Raw genomic sequence first — 22,491 nt, 5'->3', positions numbered from 1 at the left:
TGTATTGTGTGTGTACATCAACGTATTTAGTATTTAGTCCTCTTCGATAGTTCAAAACAAATTCATAAATTCAGAATATTTTTGTAAATTGTATTTAGTTTGAAATTGCATTTAGTTTTGTTTGCTGTGTTGTTTGCTGGATTTGGATTTGGACTTGGGACTCGGGACGTGGACTTGGACTACTCCTGCAGCGTTTAATCTTCCTGCTCCTACTGTGGACTATTCGGTGGCGTTATTTCATCGCCCTCGCCACCGGAGCCCGGCTCGCCCTTCGTCTTGTTCTCCTTCTTCCATTTCATGCGTCGATTCTGGAACCAGATCTTGATCTGGCGCTCGGTGAGGCAAAGCGCATGCGCGATCTCGATGCGTCGCCGACGAGTCAAATAGCGGTTGAAATGAAACTCCTTCTCCAGCTCCAGCGTCTGATAGCGTGTGTAAGTCTGGCGGCCACGTTTGCGCTCTGTTGGTTCCAAGATGATCAAAGGTTCCCCCCAAAAGAGCAAATGACATTAAAATTTGGAAAGAGAAGAGAAAAGTTCACAATTAAAATCAACGCACAATGTAAATAATATATACAATAACAAAAATTACCAAATGCCAAACAACAACTACTACTACAACAACAATAAATACGGTGCATACAACAAGAACAACAACAACATGAACAACAACAAAGTGAGATCTGAAATGCAGCTACAAATACAAAATGTATCTCAATAGCTGCGGGCTTTGTTCTAGACCCTATTCGAATCTCCAACTCCAGTCTGATTCAGAGTCTGGAAAGTCGAAAAAAAAACCACATGAAGCGAGACGCATGCAGCGTCCGAACCTGATTAAAAGACGACCTTACCGAATTCAGAGATTTGTACTTGTCAAGATCCCAACAGGCCTCCTCTCTCTCGATAGTGGCGCGGCATCTTTGGGATTAAGGTTGGGGAGATTTCACAAAATACAAAAAAAAAGAAGTAAAGAAAGAGTGTGGGACAGGTGAGGAAGAGGGACATTGACTTGCGAGGGGCTGGCTAACTAATTACCAAGATGCCTGGCCGTGACTGAGAGTATTATCGAGGCACTCGAATCAAGTTTTCTGTTGTTTTTTTTGTTCAGTAGCTGGAGTACTCGGTAACTGTAAAATAATTTGGCATAATTACTGCGCCTTGGAAATGAGTTCAGGGCGCCTAATGACACTTACTATAATTATAATTTTGGTAATGACAAAGAGAGAAAGAGAGAAAAAACCGAAAGCAAAACTCATGCCACACAAAATATGTCAAATATAATACGCGAGCTAATATAATTGTCAATGCGGTGTCCCTCAATGGTCAGCTAGCGTGAGAGAATGCTGGGTGGGGTTTTTTTTCTTTCGGTTTTTTGGCCATGAAGTTGCGCCACCCTCAACTCGGTAACGGGCAGCGGAAAGGGAAATGAAAATGGAGTTGGAAATCAACTGGAGAGCAGCCAAAAGTCGAAGCTATAGTAAAACGGGGGCGGCGTTCGACTTTGGTTCGCCTTAACTATTTTTTAATAACATCTTCAGCATTTGTCTTGCTCAACTCGCCTCGTGTGTTGTTTTTTCTTCGCTTCTCATCTTTAGCTGGAGGTCATTACATCATAAGCGCTTTTTGTGTGCGCCGCGGCCATTAATGCGCGCGAATCCGATTCATAGCACAGAGTGAGAGAGAGAGAGAGAGAGAGAGGGTCAGCCAAAGAGAGGGAGAGAGAAGACAGAGGCAGCAGCGTCAGCTACCTTCTTTTAAATGACACGACTGATGCCATGTCTATAACCCAAGGCGTTCGCATTTAATCATCATCAGTTAGACGAGCAGCAAAGAAAAAAAAACTTGAGAGATTTGTGGTAAAAAGCGTGCGTGTTTTTTTTTTTACCCTTCTGCCTGCGGTTGCCCCCAGCGTCAGTGGGTCGCGTATTAGATGGGGGATTAAGAGACTCTTTATGACTACGGCCTAGAAGCACTTTCTCCGCTACAGCAACTGGCTTTAAGAATGAACTACACTAATATTATTGCCAAATATTTGCCTGTCAACTTCCCTTTTTCAATGTCGTGCCTCACTCACATTCAGCATATTACATTTCCAACGGAAGCTATGCAAAAAAACAAAAAAAAAAGGAGAAGTAATTAGCAGCACACGGTCAGAAACTCAGCTTAGATGCCCAAGCTTAAGAACTGAACTCTCATGCAAGGCAAATAAATGCTTATTTTAATTGATAAAAACACCTTCATGGCTCAAAAGTTGATGAGAGGCAGACCAAGAGGGGGGAGGGAGGCCTATCGCTTGGTCTTTGGCAATTTAAGAGCGGGCGCGCCTCACTTCTTGGCGGCTGAAATTAGTTTTTAATGATGCCTTTGCACATTTCATGTGGCCATCACTCAAAAGGCCACAAAATGAAATTTTTCGTTGTATTCTTGTTTGCTTGATTTTCCTTTACTTTTTTTTATAGAGCGAGGCAACTAAAATTGTGTACTGAAAAATTATTATAAACGCATTAATGGCGCTTGGCAGGAAAGTCGACGAGGGAAAGGAGTTGGAGTTGAGTTGTGTTTTGGTCGGCGTATCAAGTACAAAAATATAATAAAGGTGAAACAATTAATATCAAAAAGGAGCAGCGATACAAATATTACGCACTCCATGTCTGAGTTTGGAGTCGGAGGCGCCGAATGTGGCGCAGTTCTCAAAATGCCACGCCCCAAACGCCTAACTACTGGCCAGCTGAACTACCGGTCTGTCGAATGGATGGATGGATGGATGGAATGGTTGAATGTTGGAATGGTTGAATGCTTGAATGGTTGGTTGGTTGGCTGAGTGGTTGGTTGGTTGGCTGTCTGGCATTAATGATTTTTGATATGAAAGCGTATTGTAATTAAATTGCGATTAGGCCACCATTTTAACCATTTTACTCGTATATTACTCTTCTTGCTCCATAATGGATTTTATTCCATTTTTTTTCTCTCCCGCTCCCGCTCTTTCGCTCTCCCTCCACCTCCAATTACATTACTATTATTGTGCAAGTGTGAGTGTGAGTGCGAGTCAGAGTTGGTATCGCGTTGAGGCAACGTTTAAAGGAAATCATTAAAATAATTACGGCTACATTTTATAAAAATTCATTCAAGTTGCAAACAACAAAATTATTAGCTCAAAAAAATTACGCAGAGAAATTAGAATTCGCTTTTGAGAAGAAAAGAGTACAAATGGTTGGACTTTAAACCTTTGATTGCAAACAAGGGAATCGAAATAAATAATTTGAATATGAAATTTTAGAATTGATAAAGTACATTTTTCCTGAAGTATCAAAATTAAATTCTCTAAATTCTTACATAACCCTAAGCTCTATTTTATTTAGGCCCTCAATCTTTCTTTGCAAACAATTCAAAAGACATTAATAACTTCGAATGTGAAATTTTATTCATTGGAAGTATTCTTGAAATGAAATTTGGTTGAAATTAGCTAAGAATTTGTTTTTAATTATTGAAATGAAATTCTCTAAATTTGTAGAGCATCTTAAACTTCTCTTTTATTGTAATTTAATAAAGAAATGAAGATAAAATTCTCCTTCGCTTATTTCTTGAATTTAGAAATAGTATGTAGTAAAGTCCTCCAACCAATTCCCTTGACCTACACCCGCAGTAACCTTAGAAGTAAAAACACTTGCAACAACTGCAACTTGGCAGTTGTAACTCTTCACTTGCAACTCTTCACTTTGCAACCTTTAACTCGTTGGCCAGGTTAAGGCTTCAAAGTCGCCAACGTCGCCGGTGGTCGGTTGCCTGTTTACTTGTCAAACTTGCATGTCATGGCAAAAGAATAAATAAAATACGCAAAACTGTGTAGATAAACAACAAAGTAAAATTGTAAAAAAACAGAAAAAAACCACCATATAAAGAAAAAGGTAAAAAGCACACATCAAATGCGAGTAAATGTTTTTTTAATTGCGGAAATTACAGACAAACGCGCGCCGCTGCAACAAATGCTGGCAAATTATTATTATTTATGCCCGCGAGTTGATAAATTTTTGCTCGACAGAGACAGCAAGTAAAAGAGCGAGAGAGAAATACTAAGAAGACAGCAACGTGTGTGGCATTCGAGAGGTGGTTGTGATGTCATTCGTTCTCCGTTCTGTGGCTGCGAAAAGCGTCAAGTCAGCCAATGACTTTGTGCTAAATAAACGGTAAACAGCGACAACACTTTGCTGACATACTTGCCAATTAGCACAGCCTCAATGTGACTTTTCATTCCTCAACATAGCTGAACAACATTTTTGGACATATTCCAGTTGCAGGAAAAACTTTCCATTTTTCGCACACACCCAAAAGTGGAAGTGGCGATTTGAATAGGTGGGTTTTTAATTTATTTTCAAGCTGCAATTTCTTCAATTTTAATTAAATAAAAAATTTAAAAGTAACAGCATCTAAAAGTGAACAATACCCTATAAATCTGACTTCAATTTTGTAGTTTGTGAAAATGGTTAAATATAATTTAACAAAATTTTAAAACTCACTCCTTTCAAAATGTTATTTTCTTTATTTAAAGTTTGCCAACCTTTTGCTCGCTTTTCACGTTTTACAGGGTATCGAAAGATGAAGCGAAACTGGTTGCACTGTCAGAGGTAGCGGCAACAATTAAAAATTACCATTGACCAGCAGCACATTTATAACATTTTTAATTTTGTTTTTCCCTTTTTTTCCGCTGTTACTCTTGCTGCTGCTGCTGACCAGAGAATCTCAGGAGATGCTGCGACTTTTTAATTTGGGACTTGTTAAGCACTTAAGAGGGTTAAAAATCGACAAAAGTTGACAGAAATAAAACATACAACAAAAATACACAGACACATCTAAAATGCGCATAAAGGACAGAAAAAGGAAACCAAACTGGGATATGGTATGGAACCTGACTTATGAATGCGTTCATTAGAGACGCATGCACATGTGCAGCGAGGGGAATAGTGAGCAGGGCTTGGATAACGGGGGGCTTTAAACTTTATTTAGTTATCGCTTAAACAAAGGCAAAGCCGAAAAAAAAACTATGCGGCTCAACTCAATTCTGAGTACGTCGATACCCAGCAAAGTGAAGTGGGGTATTTTGGTTTGAAATAAATAATAATTGTTGCAAAAGTTTGAGCTTTAAGTATGATCAACTCTAAATTATGGAATTACTTAATGCAAATTTGAAACTTGTTAATATCTCTTCTAGGGTATCTGCTAGTTGTGACCTTCTTCTTAGTGATTCTCACTTGCTTAGTTCGTGTGTTTTTTTCTATGTTCCCCATTTTGAATGTACGAGTATTGGAATTGAGATTCAGGCATTCGCTTGGCTGCTGGCTGCATGGCTGGCCATGGCTACCCATGTCAAAATATTTGACAGCTGACTAAAACATGCTATGCGAGACGGGAACGGACACCAAACCAGCTAGAGAACGAAGGAGAGAGAGAGAGAGGGAGAAAGAGAGCGAGAGAGAGAGAGACTGAAGCCGGGGGCGGACAAACATTCAGGCAGGCAGTCAGGCAGTCGGGTACATCATATATCCCTAGTCAGACCAAAAATTCAAAAAACTTCCATCTCTCTCTCTCCCTAGCACGCTGTCTCTGTCTGGCTGCTGGTCAAGTGAACTGAGACAGCTGAGCGCCTGTTCCAGCATGGCGGCCATTGAAACCAGCGAAATCATGAAACATGTGGCCTGACATTGATGAGAACCTCGCCGATCAAATCGCTACTCAGATTATATTCTCTGTCAAAGTCGCGGAAAAAGTATCTCAAAGTAAGCTAATGTGTAAGTAGATTTCAATACTAAACTGTAATTATAAATAATTCGATTTTAGAAATCTAATATTTTCAACAAATCAATTTGAGAAAGATTAATTTTCATATTTTTCTTTTTTCGGTAATAATTAGTTTAACTAAATTAAGCTAAAACCATTTTTTTGGATTTTCATATTTTCTCATGAACTTTTTTGGGCAATAATTAATTTGAATTTTAGTTGTAATAAAATTTTTTTAACTCTATAAATTTCATACTAATAACTAATCAATGTTATTTTTTTGCATTTAAATTTCTAATCAATCAGCATAGAAAAAAAACCTGATTAGATTTTAACTAACTGACACCTTGTTGATATAGTTATTAAAATGTCAATTAATTTGTGTAATTATCCAATTATAATCTGCTGCAGTTGGAATACTGTTTTGTTCTCAACAATTGCCCAAAACTATTTGTGGTCATGTTGTATTGTAATGCGAAACTTTTGATTAAAGAAACGAGGCATTGGGAATCCAGCTGGGGATCTGGACAGTTGTTGGAACAGAACCACGAGAGAGAGCTTCCTCACTTCATTGCTGCATGAATAATATTCGTAATTTGTCAAAAAGGTTGGCCAAATCCCAAAATAAAAACAAAACCAACAAACAGCAAAACCAAAAGAGAGAAAAAAAGAAATGGGAAGCGAAATCCAAAAACAGCGTTGCGATTGAGCGAAATGAATGGCAAAAGCAAAAGCAACAACAACAACGACAACAACAACATTCTTGCTACACCCACAATTTGAGGCAAGTTGTGTTGTGGATGCCTTAGGGCAATACCCGGAGGACCTTTGGCGAGCTGTTGCCATTATTTTTTGGACTTTTCTCTCTGCGCTATGCTGGCCACCAAAGTGACAGAAGGGAAAGGGAGGAGGAGGCGGAGGATGGCAAACAACGGAGAAAAATAAAAGCGAAATTTCCTTTTCGCATTTGCTGCGCTTTATTAAACTTTTTTTTTTTGGTCGCACATGGAAATCCCAAAAGTTCCTGTGTCATTTTTGTTGCTTCTGTTGTTGTTGTTGTCCACTCGACGCTCAGTTGTCGTTGTCGCTTTCATTTTGACAGCCCGTGTCACATTGGCCAGCAGCTGCCAGCGTTTGTTGATGGAGGTGGCACAGACTGTGTGTGTGTGTGTGTGTGTGTGGTTTCGGTTTTTGCTTTTCTCAGTTTCCGTTTTTCTATTTTTTTTTTTTCGTTTGATGCTTTTCAAAAAAATCTTCACGCATTTGGCAAATTATCTTTTGATCCGCACGCTTAAATTGCTTGCCACGGAAGGTGGCAGATACTGTTGGCACATCTTCCAAGCATTGAAGCATCTTCGTTGGCTGGCAAAACACACACTAAGCCATGGCAATCGCCTGCCTAAGTAGTTGTTGTCTCAAATGTCTCGAGCGCTGCTGCCATCGAAAAGTAGTTTGCGCGCAAATCCTCAAGTTAGCAAAACTCCAGCGCCAGGACTCGCCGCTGGAAGGCACATTAAGTGCAGTGCCAACAGACAAACAAAGTCGCAACCCGCGAGCATAGAAGAGAAGAAGGAGGGGGCGTGAAAAGTTTGCTAAAGCCAATGCCAAGTGGCAGCGAGGGGCGAACGACGAACGGACAGCGAGCTGCCAACGGATGATGGCCGGGGATCAACGTTTTACGGCGGAGCCAAGCCATGGAGCCGTAAAAAACTTTTGCACCCAGACAACGTTCAATGTGCAACTTTTTGGCTATAGAAGTTCTTTTCATTGTGTTGCGCCCTCTGACACTGAATGACGCGGGGTTGTATTTAAGGTTGATGTGGGGGATTTTCCGAGGGAGGGGATTTTGGGAAGCTGTCGCACATAATGCGCACAATGAAGTGCACTTTTCATACTCGAAAGAATTGAAAAGTTGTTTGCCACACAAACAAGCGAGAAGAGATGCGCAATACACAATAAAATTCATTTCGATTTGAGTGGAGTTTGTTGTAGTTTTTTACTGCATAAATATGCGATAAGTAGATGGGCAGTTATCGCTGATTCAATTGCAATTTATTCAAGCAATAAATGATGATGAGTTGTGAATGGAAAGCTTTGCAATGCGACAATTTATTTTAGAATATAAATTGATTATTTCTAACTACAACAAATCTGTTTTTGAATAACTTAATTTCACATACACATCACACGGACACGTCAGCTTAAAAGCTCAAAGCTTTGTCTATATTGAAACACAACGTATTAAAAGCTTTTATGTCAAACTTGCACTAATACAAGCACATTTATTCACACACATCAAAAATATTTACTTGACAGCTTGTTTAGCTCTTATTTAGCGACTTTATTTTCATTTATGTATAAAAAATAACCTCAAACACGGAAATACTTGGCTAGTGGAAATTTACCCACATTTAGATAAACATCGAGGCGCAACAAGGTCAAAAATAAAACTCTTTCACTGTAGTCTGCATATGTAGCGATAGACTAACTAAAGGATGCTAGCCAAGAGCAGCAACAGCAGACACTTGTTGCAAGAATTTGTTGACTGTCGCTTAAATTTATGACCCAACGCCGAGCGACAAAGGCAGAGGAGGCAGCAGGATAAAGGATGACGATGAGAACGGGAATGGGAATGGAAATGGGAATAAAGAGAAGGAGGAGGTAAATGGCAGCTAGGGGCTCGCAAGTTTTTGCTGCTTATGAGCAAATTATCAAAAACCAAAACTGAAAACTTTGCCAACACCAATACAGCATCAAAACAACATTAACACACAACCAACACTAGAAGGCGACTGCCAACAGGCAACTCTTGCCGCAAGGAGCTCTGCACTTGGACTTGGACTTGGACTTGAACTTGTGCTCGGTCTTGGGATTGGGCTTGGGCTTGGCATTGGGCTGCCCGCCCTATCTGGCTGCATGTTATTATGTCTTTTTTAGCTTTGCTTTTTTTCTCTCTCTGGTTTTTTTTGTTGTTGTTCGTGCTGCTCATGAGTAACAACTTAATTGAAAGTGCGCTTTGTGGCGGCGACAATGCGCCAGCCCCTTGCCACAGGACGCCAGTCACGATCGGCACTCTTTAGTCATTTGCCTAATGCCCGGGTGAAATATGACGAGGCGTTAAGTAGTTACAAAGCAATCCACAGTGAAGGCGAGTAAGGAAATTTGTTATTGCCTCCGAGAGAAGATATCTTGCAGATACATCACAAGTAGTGTGAGAGCATATTATAGAGAGTGGCGAAGTTGAAATTATAGATTTGGCTAAGTAGTCGCAATTTTGATGTTAGAACTGCAAATTGAAATTTCAATGAGAGAGCACAGAGTAGATCAGAAATAATCAGAGCTGCATGGTAACACCCATAAACCTTTATTCACCATCCCATTTCATGTAGCAGCTAGCGTTAAGTTATTATTTCCAATCGCAAATCGATCAATTTAAATCATTTTATGCACTAGATTGCTTAATTATTGCAAGCGAATAGTTTAACACTTCGTGCTGATTTTTCTAATAACAAAATTCGATTAAGTTGTCAATTGTTGGTCGCAGTTAAGTAATTTTTAATTTTCGACCCACTGTGTCAGCTATTTTTATTGGTTGCACAACAAGAGGCAAAGGCAAAAAAACGTTGAATGCAAAACCTAAGCAGAAATAAACTCGTATGCATTTAATCATGGTAACTTAAGCTCGAGATCATGTTGTGCCACAGACTTACAGACCAACAGAGTCTCTCGAAGTCCGAATCTATGGCCGCACCCTCCGCGGGAGACGCCAGAGTCGGACTCTTGACTCTGACTCTGACTCTGAGACTCGACTCTCTTGGGGTCTCAGATCTTGGCTCTGTTGTTGTCGCTCCTTCATTTCTTTAATACAAAAAAAGAACTTCGTGTCACCGCAACGTTGCTTGCCCAGGCAAGATTCTGTTTTTGTGTTTTTATACCCGCTACCCATAGGGTAGAAGGGTATTATAACTTTGTGCCGGCAGGAAATGTATGTAACAGGTAGAAGGAGGCATCTCCGACCCTATAAAGTATATATATTCTTGATCAGCGTCAACAGCCGAGACGATATAGCCATGTCCGTCTGTCTGTCTGTCCGTCTGTCCGTCTGTCCGTCTGTCCGTCCGTCCGTCCGTCCGTATGAACACCTAGATCTCAGAGACTATAAGAGATAGAGCTATAATTTTTTTTCGACAGCATTTGTTATGTTTGCACGCAGATCAAGTTTGTTTCAAATTTTTGCCACGCCCACTTCCGCCCCCGCAAATCAAAAAAATCGAATAACAAGTGTAATTTTAAAGCTAGAGCTACGAATTTTGGTATATATAATAATTACTGTAATAGTTATGATTCCTGAAAATTTGGTTGCGTTCAGATAAAAATTGTGGATGTTATTAAAGAAATACTTTTGTATGGGCAAAAACGCCTACTTACTAGGGGTCTGAGTTGCTTTGGCCGACAATCTGGCACATTGTGCCGTTTATGGTATATTTAGAATGGTGTACTACATCGATATACCAAACATACCATTTGGTATATTTTTTAGTATTTTTTAGTATTTTCGGTATATTTTGAAAATGATACCGCAATATTTTGCCTTTATTAAAAATGGGTAGCGGGTATCTCACAGTCGAGCACACTCGACTGTAACTTTCTCACTTGTTTTTTTTGTAGGCGCAGGAGTCGAAGCCGAAGCTGCGGGATTAAGACGACGCGACACAGTGGTTGGGCTTTGGCCAGCTTCAAGTCCGGCCAGGTCGGGCCCATGAATGGAGTGGAGCGGCCGCGGCGTGTTCTGGAGATTAATAAATTGATGGCATCCATTGCACATAACGTGTAACTAATGGCGCTCATCAATTCTGCTTTACATCTCAATCTGGCGTTGGCAAAAAATACAAAAAAAAAAACAGCACAAAGTGTAGAAGAAAAGCAGCAGGCAAAAGTAGCTACAGAAGTAGAGAGAAAAAAAAAAGCCCAGACTGCTAAGACTGTGCCTCGTTGTGGGCTAAACATTGAGCAGGCCATTTGGTAATGAGGCAGCTTAAAGGGAAACTGCGTGTGCTGGCTTCACTTTCTGTGCCGCATGCGAAAAACGAAAGTGATTTTGTATGTTGAAGAAAAACAAATTCAAATTCCACTTATGCAACTCGCACGCATCCTGCTGACCGCTTGACTCTTGTCTGCTGTCTCAAGCGATCCTAAATTCTCTGTGAATTAGTTACGCTCCGATTTTCCTTTCATTTTCGAACACAACACTCACACAAACACACACGTCTATTGTCAATTTGCATTATTTGCAAGACCGCCTTCTGTGACTCGGTCCCTCTACTGGGCACCTCTTTCGACCTCTTTCACACTGCGTGACATCTTGTCGCAGCCTTTCTATTCCCGTTGTCTATTCATCGATTTCGTTTTGGGAAATTTGCAAATTTGGCTAAAATGTCAGGTATACGTCGAACCGGTGTTTTTGTCCTCATTGCAGATGGATTACGACCGATTGGCCAAGGCAATAAAGTGAAATTACTCGGACGTGTCAAGGTCAGCAAATGTTTCGCATGCTGCCGAAATAGTCAATTTTGCAATGGCAAGTATTTGCAATGATAGAAATTGATTTTAGCATTTGTTTTGATTAAATTAAAGATTTCAGATATTCTATATTTCATTGGAACAAGAAGTTGCGCAACACAATTTAATATTATAATTCCATTTAACTGTAATATTTTTGTATTATTTATATTATTGAATATATTTAGTTTTATCAAAGGTGTTTTTTTTAGTGTTTTTAGTTACTTCAAACTTGCTTCATTTCAGTTCAACAGTTAATTCCTTTGAATTGCGCGCTTAACAATCGCAAGCAGTGCAACTGAACGAACGAACAAGCAGTTTCATATGTGCTGCTTCATGAAGCAGTTCAACACTGGTGTAGCTCGCAAGCAGTTCAAACGAGTTTTAACGAAAAGATCAATGCTGTGAGGAGCGCACTAAATATTTTCGATCGATTGAGAGAATATAAAAATTGTAAATAAAATTTTGTCAGTTATCCAATAATAATTTTTAGTTAATTGCATTGTTGTTGTTTTTCTTATTTTGTTTTGTAGTGTTCTTGTTTTTTGTTTTGTTGGTATGCAAGACTACGACTAGTTTAAGACTACGTTCAACGTTCTAACTACAGCAACCCACTACTATAAGAAGAAGAAAAATTCCACTTAATACGTTTCGTGGAATTGTCGATCACTTTCCTTGACACTTACCAAACTGACTTCGCATCCAGGGATACAGTGGTGACGGCATCCCTGAAGATTGCGAACTCGGATTTTGGGATGGAGGCGTATGTTGTCCTGGATGTCCCTGATGCATCTGCGGCGGTCCTTGCCCAGCACCCGGATGCATCATGCCCTGCGGTGGCGACACCACCACTGGCGGCACACCCGTCTGCTGTTGTCCATACATGCCCATGTTGTGATGGTTCTGATGCACCTAAAAAACGAGGAGTTTCCCGAATGAGTATTGAGATCTGTCTAATTTTAACCAACACCAAACTCAATGAAGAAATAATAAGCATGAGGATTTAGTGCCGAACTTTGTGCTTACCTCTGTTACATCGGGAACGCCAACGTCAGTGTAACCCAACTGCATTGTTTGATAGGGAGAAAGATGGAAGAATGAAGCGTTTTTAGAATGTTATTTGCGGGGCTCAAAGCTTGCAACCATTTTATTAGTAAGAAAGGTGGGGACAATTGAAGTTCGAGCTTACCTGCGCCTGCGGATGTCCCATGTGATGGGGCAGCGACATTTGTGCATTCATATGATGTCCACCCATTTGATCCACCAGCGGCGGTGAGCCACCTTCTTGCACCAGACCGAGGCCACCGACTGCCGCTTGCAGCTTGCAACTGGCATAGACGACGGGCTGCTGTTGTTGTTGCTGCTGCTGTTGCGGATGTGTCACCTGTTGTTGCGTCACCTGAGGATGTTGCTGCTGCTGCTGCTGCTGTTGATGTTGCTGCGCCGCCTGTTGCTGCTGCTGCTGTTGTGACTGTTGCTGCTGGGATTGTTGTTGCTGTTGCTGTTGGGCAACTGACACCAGTTGTCCGTTTGTCTGCGCCTGCGGCATCACACCGCCCACCTGACTGGAAGGACTATCGGGACGTGAATATCCTTGGTGTTGCTGCTGCTGCTGTTGCTGATCCATGCCCTGGCCGTTGTAGTAGGGCATGCGATCGTAGGGCGGGAAGCGCGGGTAGGGCATATTGCCCTGCTGATTTGGATTCTGGCTGTAGTGATGCATCTGCTGTGCATCGAGATCGGTGACGCCGTTGCCCGGATAGTGGCCATGGTGCATATCCGCTCCCATATACGAGTTGGTGAAATATGACGTCATGCTTTCGCAGTTATTTGTACTCATCGTCATTTTGTTATCCGTTTGTTTTCTTCCCCTTGTTGCCCCTTGACTGTAACTGTAACTCTGACCGTGAACGTGACTTAGTTGGTAGTGACTGTGACTCGACTCTGTGTGCTTTTAGCTACTTTCTCCTATATATAAAAAGTAAACTATCACATTAATTAAGTATTTATTTGTGAATTATTTATTGTTTTACTCACCTAAATATCCTTTGAACACTTAAGTACAATGTACAGTTGCGCCTTAAATTTAGTGTGTGTGTGTTTGGGGAGTTTGTTGTGTGTGTGTGTGAGGTATAAAATTAGTTTTTCTGTTTTTGTTTTTGCTGTTCCTCCGTTTTGGTAGAAAATCCGTTGCTTTCGCAGTTGCAGTTGTTCCTTATGATCCTTAAGTAGCCTTAACCTCTAGTTGGTATTTTTCAATTTTGATTTTGAAACTCTGCAAATAAATAAATGCAAATTTGTGCGTTTTAGTTAATAATTTCTCGTTTTGATTTGTTGTTCTTTGCGCTTTGAAGTTTCGTTTGAAAATGCGCCACAAAAGGCGAAGGCAACATGTGCTTTCAGTTGATAGCAACATGTGCTGCAACGATCTGTGGCAAGACTTTCGCTGATATATTGTTTATGTTACGCTTTGACAATTTCCCAAAATTATCGAAAATCATATTGGAGAATCAGAGATGAGAAGACAAAGAATTTAGAGGAGCGTAGTTCTTAATTAATATAATATAATACATATCCTTAGTATTTAAGTTTTCATTAGAATAGCAAATCAAATTTAATGAACAAAATTTAAAACATAACAATTATAAAGGTAAATTTCAATGTTCTGGAACTTTGAATTTCGCATACAAAACATATTTATAAAAATCTCTTATAGTGTTTTGAATTCCAGAATTAATATAAATATTTTCTTTGTGGTATTTCCTGAATACGCAGCATGTAGAATTTGATTGTGCTTTGCAGCGTAACAGAAATGTCATTCATTGGTTGGCTGACATGCTGACAACATTCGTTGAATTTATGAATATGAAATCAATTGTGTTATCCCCTTTTGACCTGACATCCTTCCGGTCAAAGTGATTTAATTTCCTGGCTCATTATCACGAGTCTCTGACCTCATAAATCAAAACTCGAACAATGTAGACAGACAGAGACAGGCACAAACACACACATTGAGACAGACAGAGACACACGTTACATGCCATGCATATAGTATGCAAGCATCTCTCATTCTCTTCCTCTTCCTCTATCTCCCTGTCTCTGTCTCTTTCTCGCTGTTTGTGCTGTGTTGGTGGTGACAACCCTGCCGAAAAACTAACTAACGGTAACTTGTTGTCGGAAATGAAACTTTTGCAACTTTGCAGAATGGCAAAAAGAGAGAGAAAATGTAAAACTTTAAAATATTTCAGCGACAAGCACTGCTTGCATATTTTTCCGCCTTTTTCCCTCGACTTTTCCCCATTGGCATTCGCCGTTGCATGTATTTGTATTGTCTGTATGTGTGTATGTGTGTGTGTGTGTGAGGCATTCTCGGTTATTTCGCTTTTGTTAACGAAATAATTTCTTGTGCCGCCAATGCCGCCGTTGCCAAAGCTTCCCTTTCAATTACACATTTCCCGCTGATGCTCGGCGCGAAAGGACAATGCCAGGCGGAAGGAAGCTGCGTCGGACGAAAAGGCCAAAACTCCCCAAACCTCGCATCCAACTCCAAACGGATGCGGGTAAAATCGGTGGCTCGCTCTGCCTATAGAGAGATGGCCATAAAACGAGTATACGATATGTAGGTGGTTATCAGACATGTGCTGGAGTGGGCAGCAAACACAGGGGGAGGGGATTGGGGAGGACAGGCGGAATTGCAGACGAGACAGCAGCCTTGGCCATGGCGGTTGGACCTTGCACGCAGCCGTGGAGGGGGCGGGGTGGTAAAGAAACTCACTCAAGCACAAGCGAGATGATAATAATGTCTGATGTGTGTTTTGTGCTGTTGTTCCCGTTATTGTTGTTGTTGTTGCTCTGCCATTCCACTTATTGTTGCGGCTACAGGCGAGTGTGAGTGTGTGTGTTTACTTTATGATTTATGTTTGTCTGATGTGATTTATTCAAGCGAACAAATGCTAAAATTTGATTTGCAATAAAAGATTTGCCACCCAAAGAAATATCATACACTAAGCTTTAATTGAATCTTGGTTGCATTAGGTTCAATTATGAGTACCTTATATTTATAAAAAAAAGGCTTGAATCATTATTGTCTGGCGTTTCTTAATTTAATTTTATTTGTTGATTTTGTGCTCCTTTGTCTTAGGCTATGGATTTTGAAGTCTTACATTCGTTTAATATTGCATACTTTTAGGCTTGTATGAACTGAGCCCTCTAGCGGTGGCGTTGTGAAACAACTCATATCAGTTTTGACAGATGTCGCTTTCGCTTTGAGTAGCACGCAGCGACCTCTGGCAGCTATATGGGAAACTACTTCATACTTGGCGAGGAAGACAATAGACGGAAACACTGGTCGCTTAACAACTTGTAATTGAATTTAAAAAATTGTTGTGGGTAAAAGAATTTAATTAAATATTTGTAGTTAATAAAATGAAATGCGAATCGAATTGCAATAGTGTTCAATAAATACTATTAATTTCTGAATAATTTTATCTAATATATGATGATTAAATATTGAATGAATTGAATGTCCAATCAATTTTATTAAAAATGTTTTAACAATTTTTGGTAGTATTATTTAAAAATTATTCATTATTATTTTTGAAGTTCATTTGTTACTTTATATGTGCATTAATGGCATACATTCTCATAAGCCTCAACCCACGGTGCAATTGCTCGTGCAATTAGCCAAGACAGCAACCATAGTTTCAAGCCCAGCCCACTTTCACACAAACGCACGCACACTCATGTACGGGAATGCGCATGGCATATGGGCAGTCCCGTTACCTGTTTAAGTCGTCAACGACAACGACGTTTGCCCGCCTTCGCCTTCGCCCCCGCACTCAACGTCGACAGCTAATTTGAGAGCAGCGCATGTAGAAGTAGTAGCAGCAACAACAACAACAACAGGAAGAACAGCAACTGCAATGAGAGCACTATGGAAATGGCAGCCAATCCATCAAAGGCGACAAACAGCAGCAGCAGCAGCAGTAGTAAGAAGAGCTCAGCAATGCAGTTAATCAGTACACACATCAACACACTTACACACACACACATATTAAGGAAGAGATACGTTTCACTCACACGCATGCGCTGTGTGGTGATGGAATGGAAACGAAAACGAAAATGAAAATGAATGATTTCATTCTTCAGGCATCAACTGCAGCCATTTTGATTTACGATTGCGTCGGTGTCGACGCTGCTCTGCTTCTTCTTCTGTCTCATAGTTTTGCATAGCGGCCATGAGAAGGCGTCTCCCATCAACCGTTCGTTGTTGTTGTTGTTGCTGTTGTCGGCATCATCTGAGAGCCAAGGCAACGGTAAACTTACAAAAGGCGAGTTATCTCTTAGTTCAGTTACCAAAAGAGGGATGGAGTGAGGGATGAGTGGGAAAGCGAAGAGAACAAACGGAGTTGAAAACGTTCTGCTCGGCTGCCTAAATTAATGTTTTGCATTTTATTTAAATAATAACTAATTGGGCTGACTAAGCCAAGACAGAGTGACTGCTGTGAAACTCAACTTTCCTACATGCGGATTATAACGAAAAAAAAAAACTAGAAATTCTGGAAGTGTACAAAAAGATGTTACTAATTAAAATTGCATAATAAATGAGTAACATTTTTTTGTAGTTAATAAATTAAACTATAAAAAACAGCATTGAATTAAAAATAATATTTAGGAAATGGCAGAATTTTTTTTATGAGTTTACCGAAATATGAAGCTGTCTTGAAATCTTTGAAAGTCATTTAAAATATTTTTATTAAAACTTTTTCTGATTTTATCAAAATACAAAGCTGTCTTGAAATTTTTTAAAATATTTAAAATATTTCTATTAAAACTAGACTCTATTGTATGTCGTTATATATAATTCAATAAATGAAATACAAAATAGTATTTGTTGACATTCATTATTATCCAGAAAAAATATTTTCAATAATATAGTTAAACTGTTTATATTCAACTATAAATAAGTTAACTAAATAAAAAAGGTTTGAACTATTTCCCGACATTTATCATTTATCAATCAAATAAACCTTTTCAATAATAACTCAGTAGAATAGTCAATATCTGAATACGTCTTCATTCAAATTAAACACATCTTTATGTTTATGATAATGCCCATTTTAACTCTTACAAACCGCTAAACAAATGACCTTGTAATATTACCCAAAAATACTCGGCGACAACATGTAACATAGTAAGCAGTAGTTAAATGAAAGACATAAAATAAAATAAAAAACTAAAAAAGACAAAAACAAAAACAGAAGGGAGAACAAAAACGGGAGAGAACATGAAATAAATAAGCTGGGCAAGTTGAAGCACGTGCTCAGGGCGAATGCCACAAGAGTTTATTGTGCCATCAGCTAAAGGAGCAAATAAAATTTTATTACCACTATAAATTTCAGCACTTGAAGCGGTCGAGCAAACGCAGGTTCTTCCTCCTGGACTGCTCTTGACTGTAGTCTGATGGTCTCTTGGCCTGGTGCTGAGGATAAGCCCACGCGATTTAGCGACGGTGTTGCATAAAGACGAATAACGTAAGAGGCAGAAGAAGCAGTAGAAGGAGAGGGAGAGACAAGGGGGAAACTGGACTCAGCGAGGCCTGCATTTTTCTCACATTTATCTTTTTTCGAGTGCTGCGTTTTATTGCGATTGGAAATTGAGCTTGTCAACGCGGCCCAAACGGCAACGCTTGGCTAGTCTGGCTATCAATGAAGGTGCAGAGCAGCAGCAGCAGCAGCAGCGGACGCAGAAAGGGAAACGTCTGCCAGTCAGTTAACGTGGCCAACAACAGCTGGCACGACTCTGTTCAGTTCTCGTTTTATATTTTTTTTTTTTGGGCGCGCGCGCTCTTCGCTGCTGATAATAAAAATGTCAGCCGCTTGACGATTGCCGGTTCATAAATAAAGTTTTGCATTTGAATTGGAAATTGGCTATTGACAGCATTGAGGGGAGCAAAAGACAGAGAAGCGAGCGAAAGAAAGAGAAAGAGCAGGCTTGAGGAAGTTGTGCACTTGGCTAAATTTAGAGGAAAACAAGAGACGCATTTCTTACATTTAATTGGTGCTATTTAGCATTCACTAATGGACATGGCACAGTATGCAGCACCTGCAACCACAGAACGAGAAAGAGAGAGAGAGAGAGAGAGAGAGAGAGCGGGAGACTGATAATAAATCTAATTGACACATTTGCGCCGGCAGAGACTGCATCAGCGGTATTCCCAGGACAATTGACATGACTCCAACTCCGACTTTGGCCAACTTTGGCCGAACAATAATATGTGAGTGCGTGCAATTAAAAGTGCACTGCATTGCTAATGATCATAATGATGATGATCGTAATGATTGTGCCACAGGGGCAGTCGCTCCATCGATCAGCCATTTGCTGTAATTATGCCTAAAGAGTTGACAATCAACACAGCGCAGAGAGAACACACAATACATAAATTTCATTTTGTGATCATATCGAATCATGCATCGCAACATGGCACTTGTCCATCGCATCGCATCGATCGATGCAACCAACGATCGATCGATCAATCTTTTTGGGCCCCATTGCCCCGTTGTGATAACGCGCCAGGGGCAAGATCAAGTTGGTTGTTGTATGTGATTGGCAGGCAAAAATGCGACGTTGCCTATTGGAAATTGATTGGCAACAACATGGCCAACGCACTGGTTCTGGCTTGTTGTTGATGTTGCTGCTGTTGATGTTGATGTTGCTGCTGTTGCACTGTCCTCCATCAGTGTTGTAATGAGCAATGCCTTCATTACAAGGCGCAATGCGTAAACTCAATGCACGCATGCGCATTGCCAGACACGGACACAAACGCAGTTGGAGTCAGAGTCGGAATCAGAGACTCTGTCTGTCTGTCTGTCTGTCTGTCTGCGAAACACGCACTCACGCACGCAGCTGCAACTCACGCACGCCACTAGAGAGAGGAGCGGAGGGGAAAGCAGATCTGTTGCAGACTTTATCGACGTTTTGTTGCAGCTCTTGTTAAGTGCAAATGCAATCGCGTTGTCGTCTGTGTTTCTCTTGTTTGTTGTTTTGTTTTTGCTGCTGCTTTTCTTTTCTTTTGTTTTTAATGAGAGCGCAACTTGAAGTACCCTTTACTCCTCCATTCCCCGCCACTTTCTTGCATTATTGTTCCGCAATTGAATTGTTAAGTGCGTTCGTTGCAACCATTCCAAAGTGCTTGCCCCCAAACGCTCCGCTTGCTTGTTGCCTCCACAATTTTCAAGACAGTTGCGCGATTGCGTGTGAAAATTATAATTTCGTGTGCACCACCGAACCACCGAGTGTCCACAGTGTCCACCGTTGACCACCGTGTCCAAAACGACAAAGAAACTTTACTTTAAATGTTGTCAACAATTTGCAAGTTTTTTTTTCATATTTTTCGTTGTGTCGAGCAACTTTTAAGTGTTAATTAAATTTCATTTTATTGCGCAAATGAAAGTGAAGATAATTTAAGTTTTTCGCTTCGCTTTTCTTGTTTTACTTGTCGCAAAAGCATAAATAACACATTTTTAATGGTTGCAATTAATGAGCTCTGCTTTGAAATCATGTTGAAATTTGTCAAGCTGAAGAAATTTGCTGCTAGACACACACAGTGTGCAAAAGGTTAAAGTTGAAACCATGTAGAAAAAAATGACATGCGAAAAGAATTTTCAACTTTCGCTTTATGTTTACGCTTTATTTTTGCTGCCTTTTTAAGGGTTTTCAACATGTTGAAATTTTGTTATACTTAAATATAATAATAATGAAAACTTTAAAGAAAAAATATAGATATATTATTCACAATTTTATGAGCAATGTATATAATAAGAACTGCTCTATAAATCGTTGTTAGCTTCCCTTAAATCTATTTCACCTTTAAGAATCGCCAGTTAAAATTGGACTAAACAAACAGTGAATAGCGATAGTAAAGCAAACACCGTTAGAAACCTGCTTAGGACTCCCCATAGAGTCGGGCAGAGAGAATCAGCGGGATATAAGGTGAAAGTTGGCATTGCATAAGAATCAAACCAAAGATATGCAATTCTACATAGTTTCATTCCCAACAAAAGAGACAAAAGAGAATTGCGTAAGACACAGTTCCACAGTGAAGTCAAGGCCTCGAACTCTGGATGACCTGCAGGTGCTCATAGAGAATACCTGAGATACTGACTTCGACCCGTGAAATTTCGGACAGACGACGTTCACCAAAATAGAGTAATTAACCTTGTCTACGTGATGGCGGCAAATGTCTTTTTAGGGCCTAACTAAGTGGACACGTTTGTCATTCTCATTCGCTTGCCTAATTGTCAGCCAGTGACTGCGATTATCGCCAGCGTGTGGAACTTAGATTCGACTTCAAGTCAAACACGTAATGCTGCAGTCAAAAGTCATATGTTTTTCATGAACTTTACACACAGCAATTAATTCATTATCGAAGAATCTGTAGTTTATGGTGCGCGTCTTTCAATTTAATTGCCCCGAAAAGTAGATCAATCAAAGACATAGAAAATAAAATTGAGTAGCGCATGGGAAGCTTTTAAGTAGCATTAATTGTGCTGATTGAAAGTAATTTGAGCTACTTCCTTTAAGATGAGCAACATTTTAGTTGTTTATTTCGGTTCTATTTTTAGTTTATTTATTATTGTATTTTATTATATAGAAATTAAGTTAAATAAACACTACATTATAAGGAAAGTATTAAACATACTTTAATTTTGCTTATTGATGGTAAAACTTCCTTTAAATCTAGACTTTAATTGCTATTTTTAGTTTATATTTGAATTGTTTTATGTTCTGTATACAAATTTATATAAGTATCGCAACAATATATGGAAGAATTAAGTAGTTTTAATCTTGCTGACTGATTATGAAATTTCATCCAACAGTTGACCTTGTTTTGTGATCGAATTTACTTTTAGTTTATTTTGTTTCCGCACTATTCAAAATATGGGAATTCATATAAAAATAATATAAGAATAAGAATATGATGAAGTGGTTTATTGAACAGAAAATTCTCTCTCAATTGTTGAGCATATTTTTATTGCATTTGAATATTTTTTATAAAGTATTCTCACTTTAAAAGCTGCGCGTCAACTTTTCTCCCTCGGCAAGTCTGCAGGGTATTTTATAATTCACACAACTTTCATGTCCATCTTTAGCCCTATTAACAATGTCATCGTCATCTGCAGCCATGTGCTTGCCTCTGCGTTGCTTTTGCTTTTGCCTTGCCTTGCTGCCACTTCCACAAAATGTCGCTGCTCCATATAGATGCTTATTTACTTATTCAAATCGTTGAGATTTCCCCCTCTTGCTCAACCTCCTCTCGGTTTCTCTTGTTTGGCCTCATCGACCATTTCATTTCCATTTCCCATCGCATGTCTCACTGACTCTGCGCGTCCCTCTCTCTTCTTCCTGTCTCTGTCTCTCTATCCCTGTCCTATTCAACTTGCCGCCTGACACTTCTCTGACAGCGACAGGCCATGAGCAAAACTTTTGTTCTATATACAATTTTTTTTTTTTGCCATGCTGCCTTTTTTTTTGTTTCTTTCGTTTTGCTTCTTTGCCAGTGTCGGTTTATTCAGAATATGAGCAAAGCCAAGTTGCAAAAATGCTAAAACAAAAACACAGAAAAAAAAACTGAAAGAATCGCCCAGCGCTAGAAGCTGAAGCTGAAGCTGGAAACTGGAGCTGGAGACAGAGCCAGTGAATGTCATGACAGGCTCAGTGACTTTGGGACCCGTGGCTAAACTCTGAATACTGAATACTGAATGTTGAATGCTGAATGTTGAGCACACACAGTGAATTGCTGACTAACAACGCTGTCGCGAAATATGAGTTCATTTTCAGCGTTAAGACACGAGTTTGGCGAAAAGGGATGTGCGATGTGTCTGTGTTTTGCCCCACTGTGCGCACGTGCTTAAATACTTTGGCAGCAGCAGAAATGAGAGAATACTTTTCAGGATGTGACACAAAATGCCGCCATCGTCGTCGCTGTCATCATTGTCTGCTTTAAAGATTACACAAAATATTTGTAAAAATACAAAACACAACAAGCTCACGAGGGGGCGGCGAATGTGTTCGTGTGTGTGTGTGTGGGCATGGCAATGGAGGAGAGTCAAGAGGGGAAACTGTAGAGAAAATAAACTCACAGCTTTACAGAAATAACAAC

General features: G+C 39.9%; 1 protein-coding gene across 5 annotated transcripts in view; it reads right to left on the bottom strand.

Moving 5' to 3' along the window:
- Positions 1-22,491, bottom strand: part of LOC117576893 (homeotic protein antennapedia) — a 120,028-nt gene continuing 97,537 nt past the window's right edge. For 3 of the 5 annotated variants that reach the window (XM_052007860.1, XM_034262034.2, XM_052007861.1), the window contains 5 exons: positions 13,368-13,605; positions 12,520-13,298; positions 12,357-12,395; positions 12,017-12,242; positions 1-460 (listed from right to left, as the gene is read on the bottom strand). In XM_052007860.1, the coding sequence (XP_051863820.1) occupies positions 210-460; positions 12,017-12,242; positions 12,357-12,395; positions 12,520-13,176 (1,173 nt within the window). In that variant the 5' untranslated portion in view covers positions 13,177-13,298; positions 13,368-13,605 and the 3' untranslated portion in view covers positions 1-209. Of the gene's footprint in view, positions 461-12,016; positions 12,243-12,356; positions 12,396-12,519; positions 13,317-13,367; positions 13,606-22,491 lie in introns of all 5 variants that reach the window. The other 2 variants (XM_052007863.1, XM_052007864.1) reach the window with 2 other exon arrangements.

This window comes from Drosophila albomicans, chromosome 2R (genome assembly GCF_009650485.2).
Source record: "Drosophila albomicans strain 15112-1751.03 chromosome 2R, ASM965048v2, whole genome shotgun sequence".
NCBI classification, from domain to species: domain Eukaryota; kingdom Metazoa; phylum Arthropoda; class Insecta; order Diptera; family Drosophilidae; genus Drosophila; species Drosophila albomicans.
Note: the sequence above shows the minus strand (reverse complement) of the source record. Positions and strands in the feature narration are given on the sequence as shown.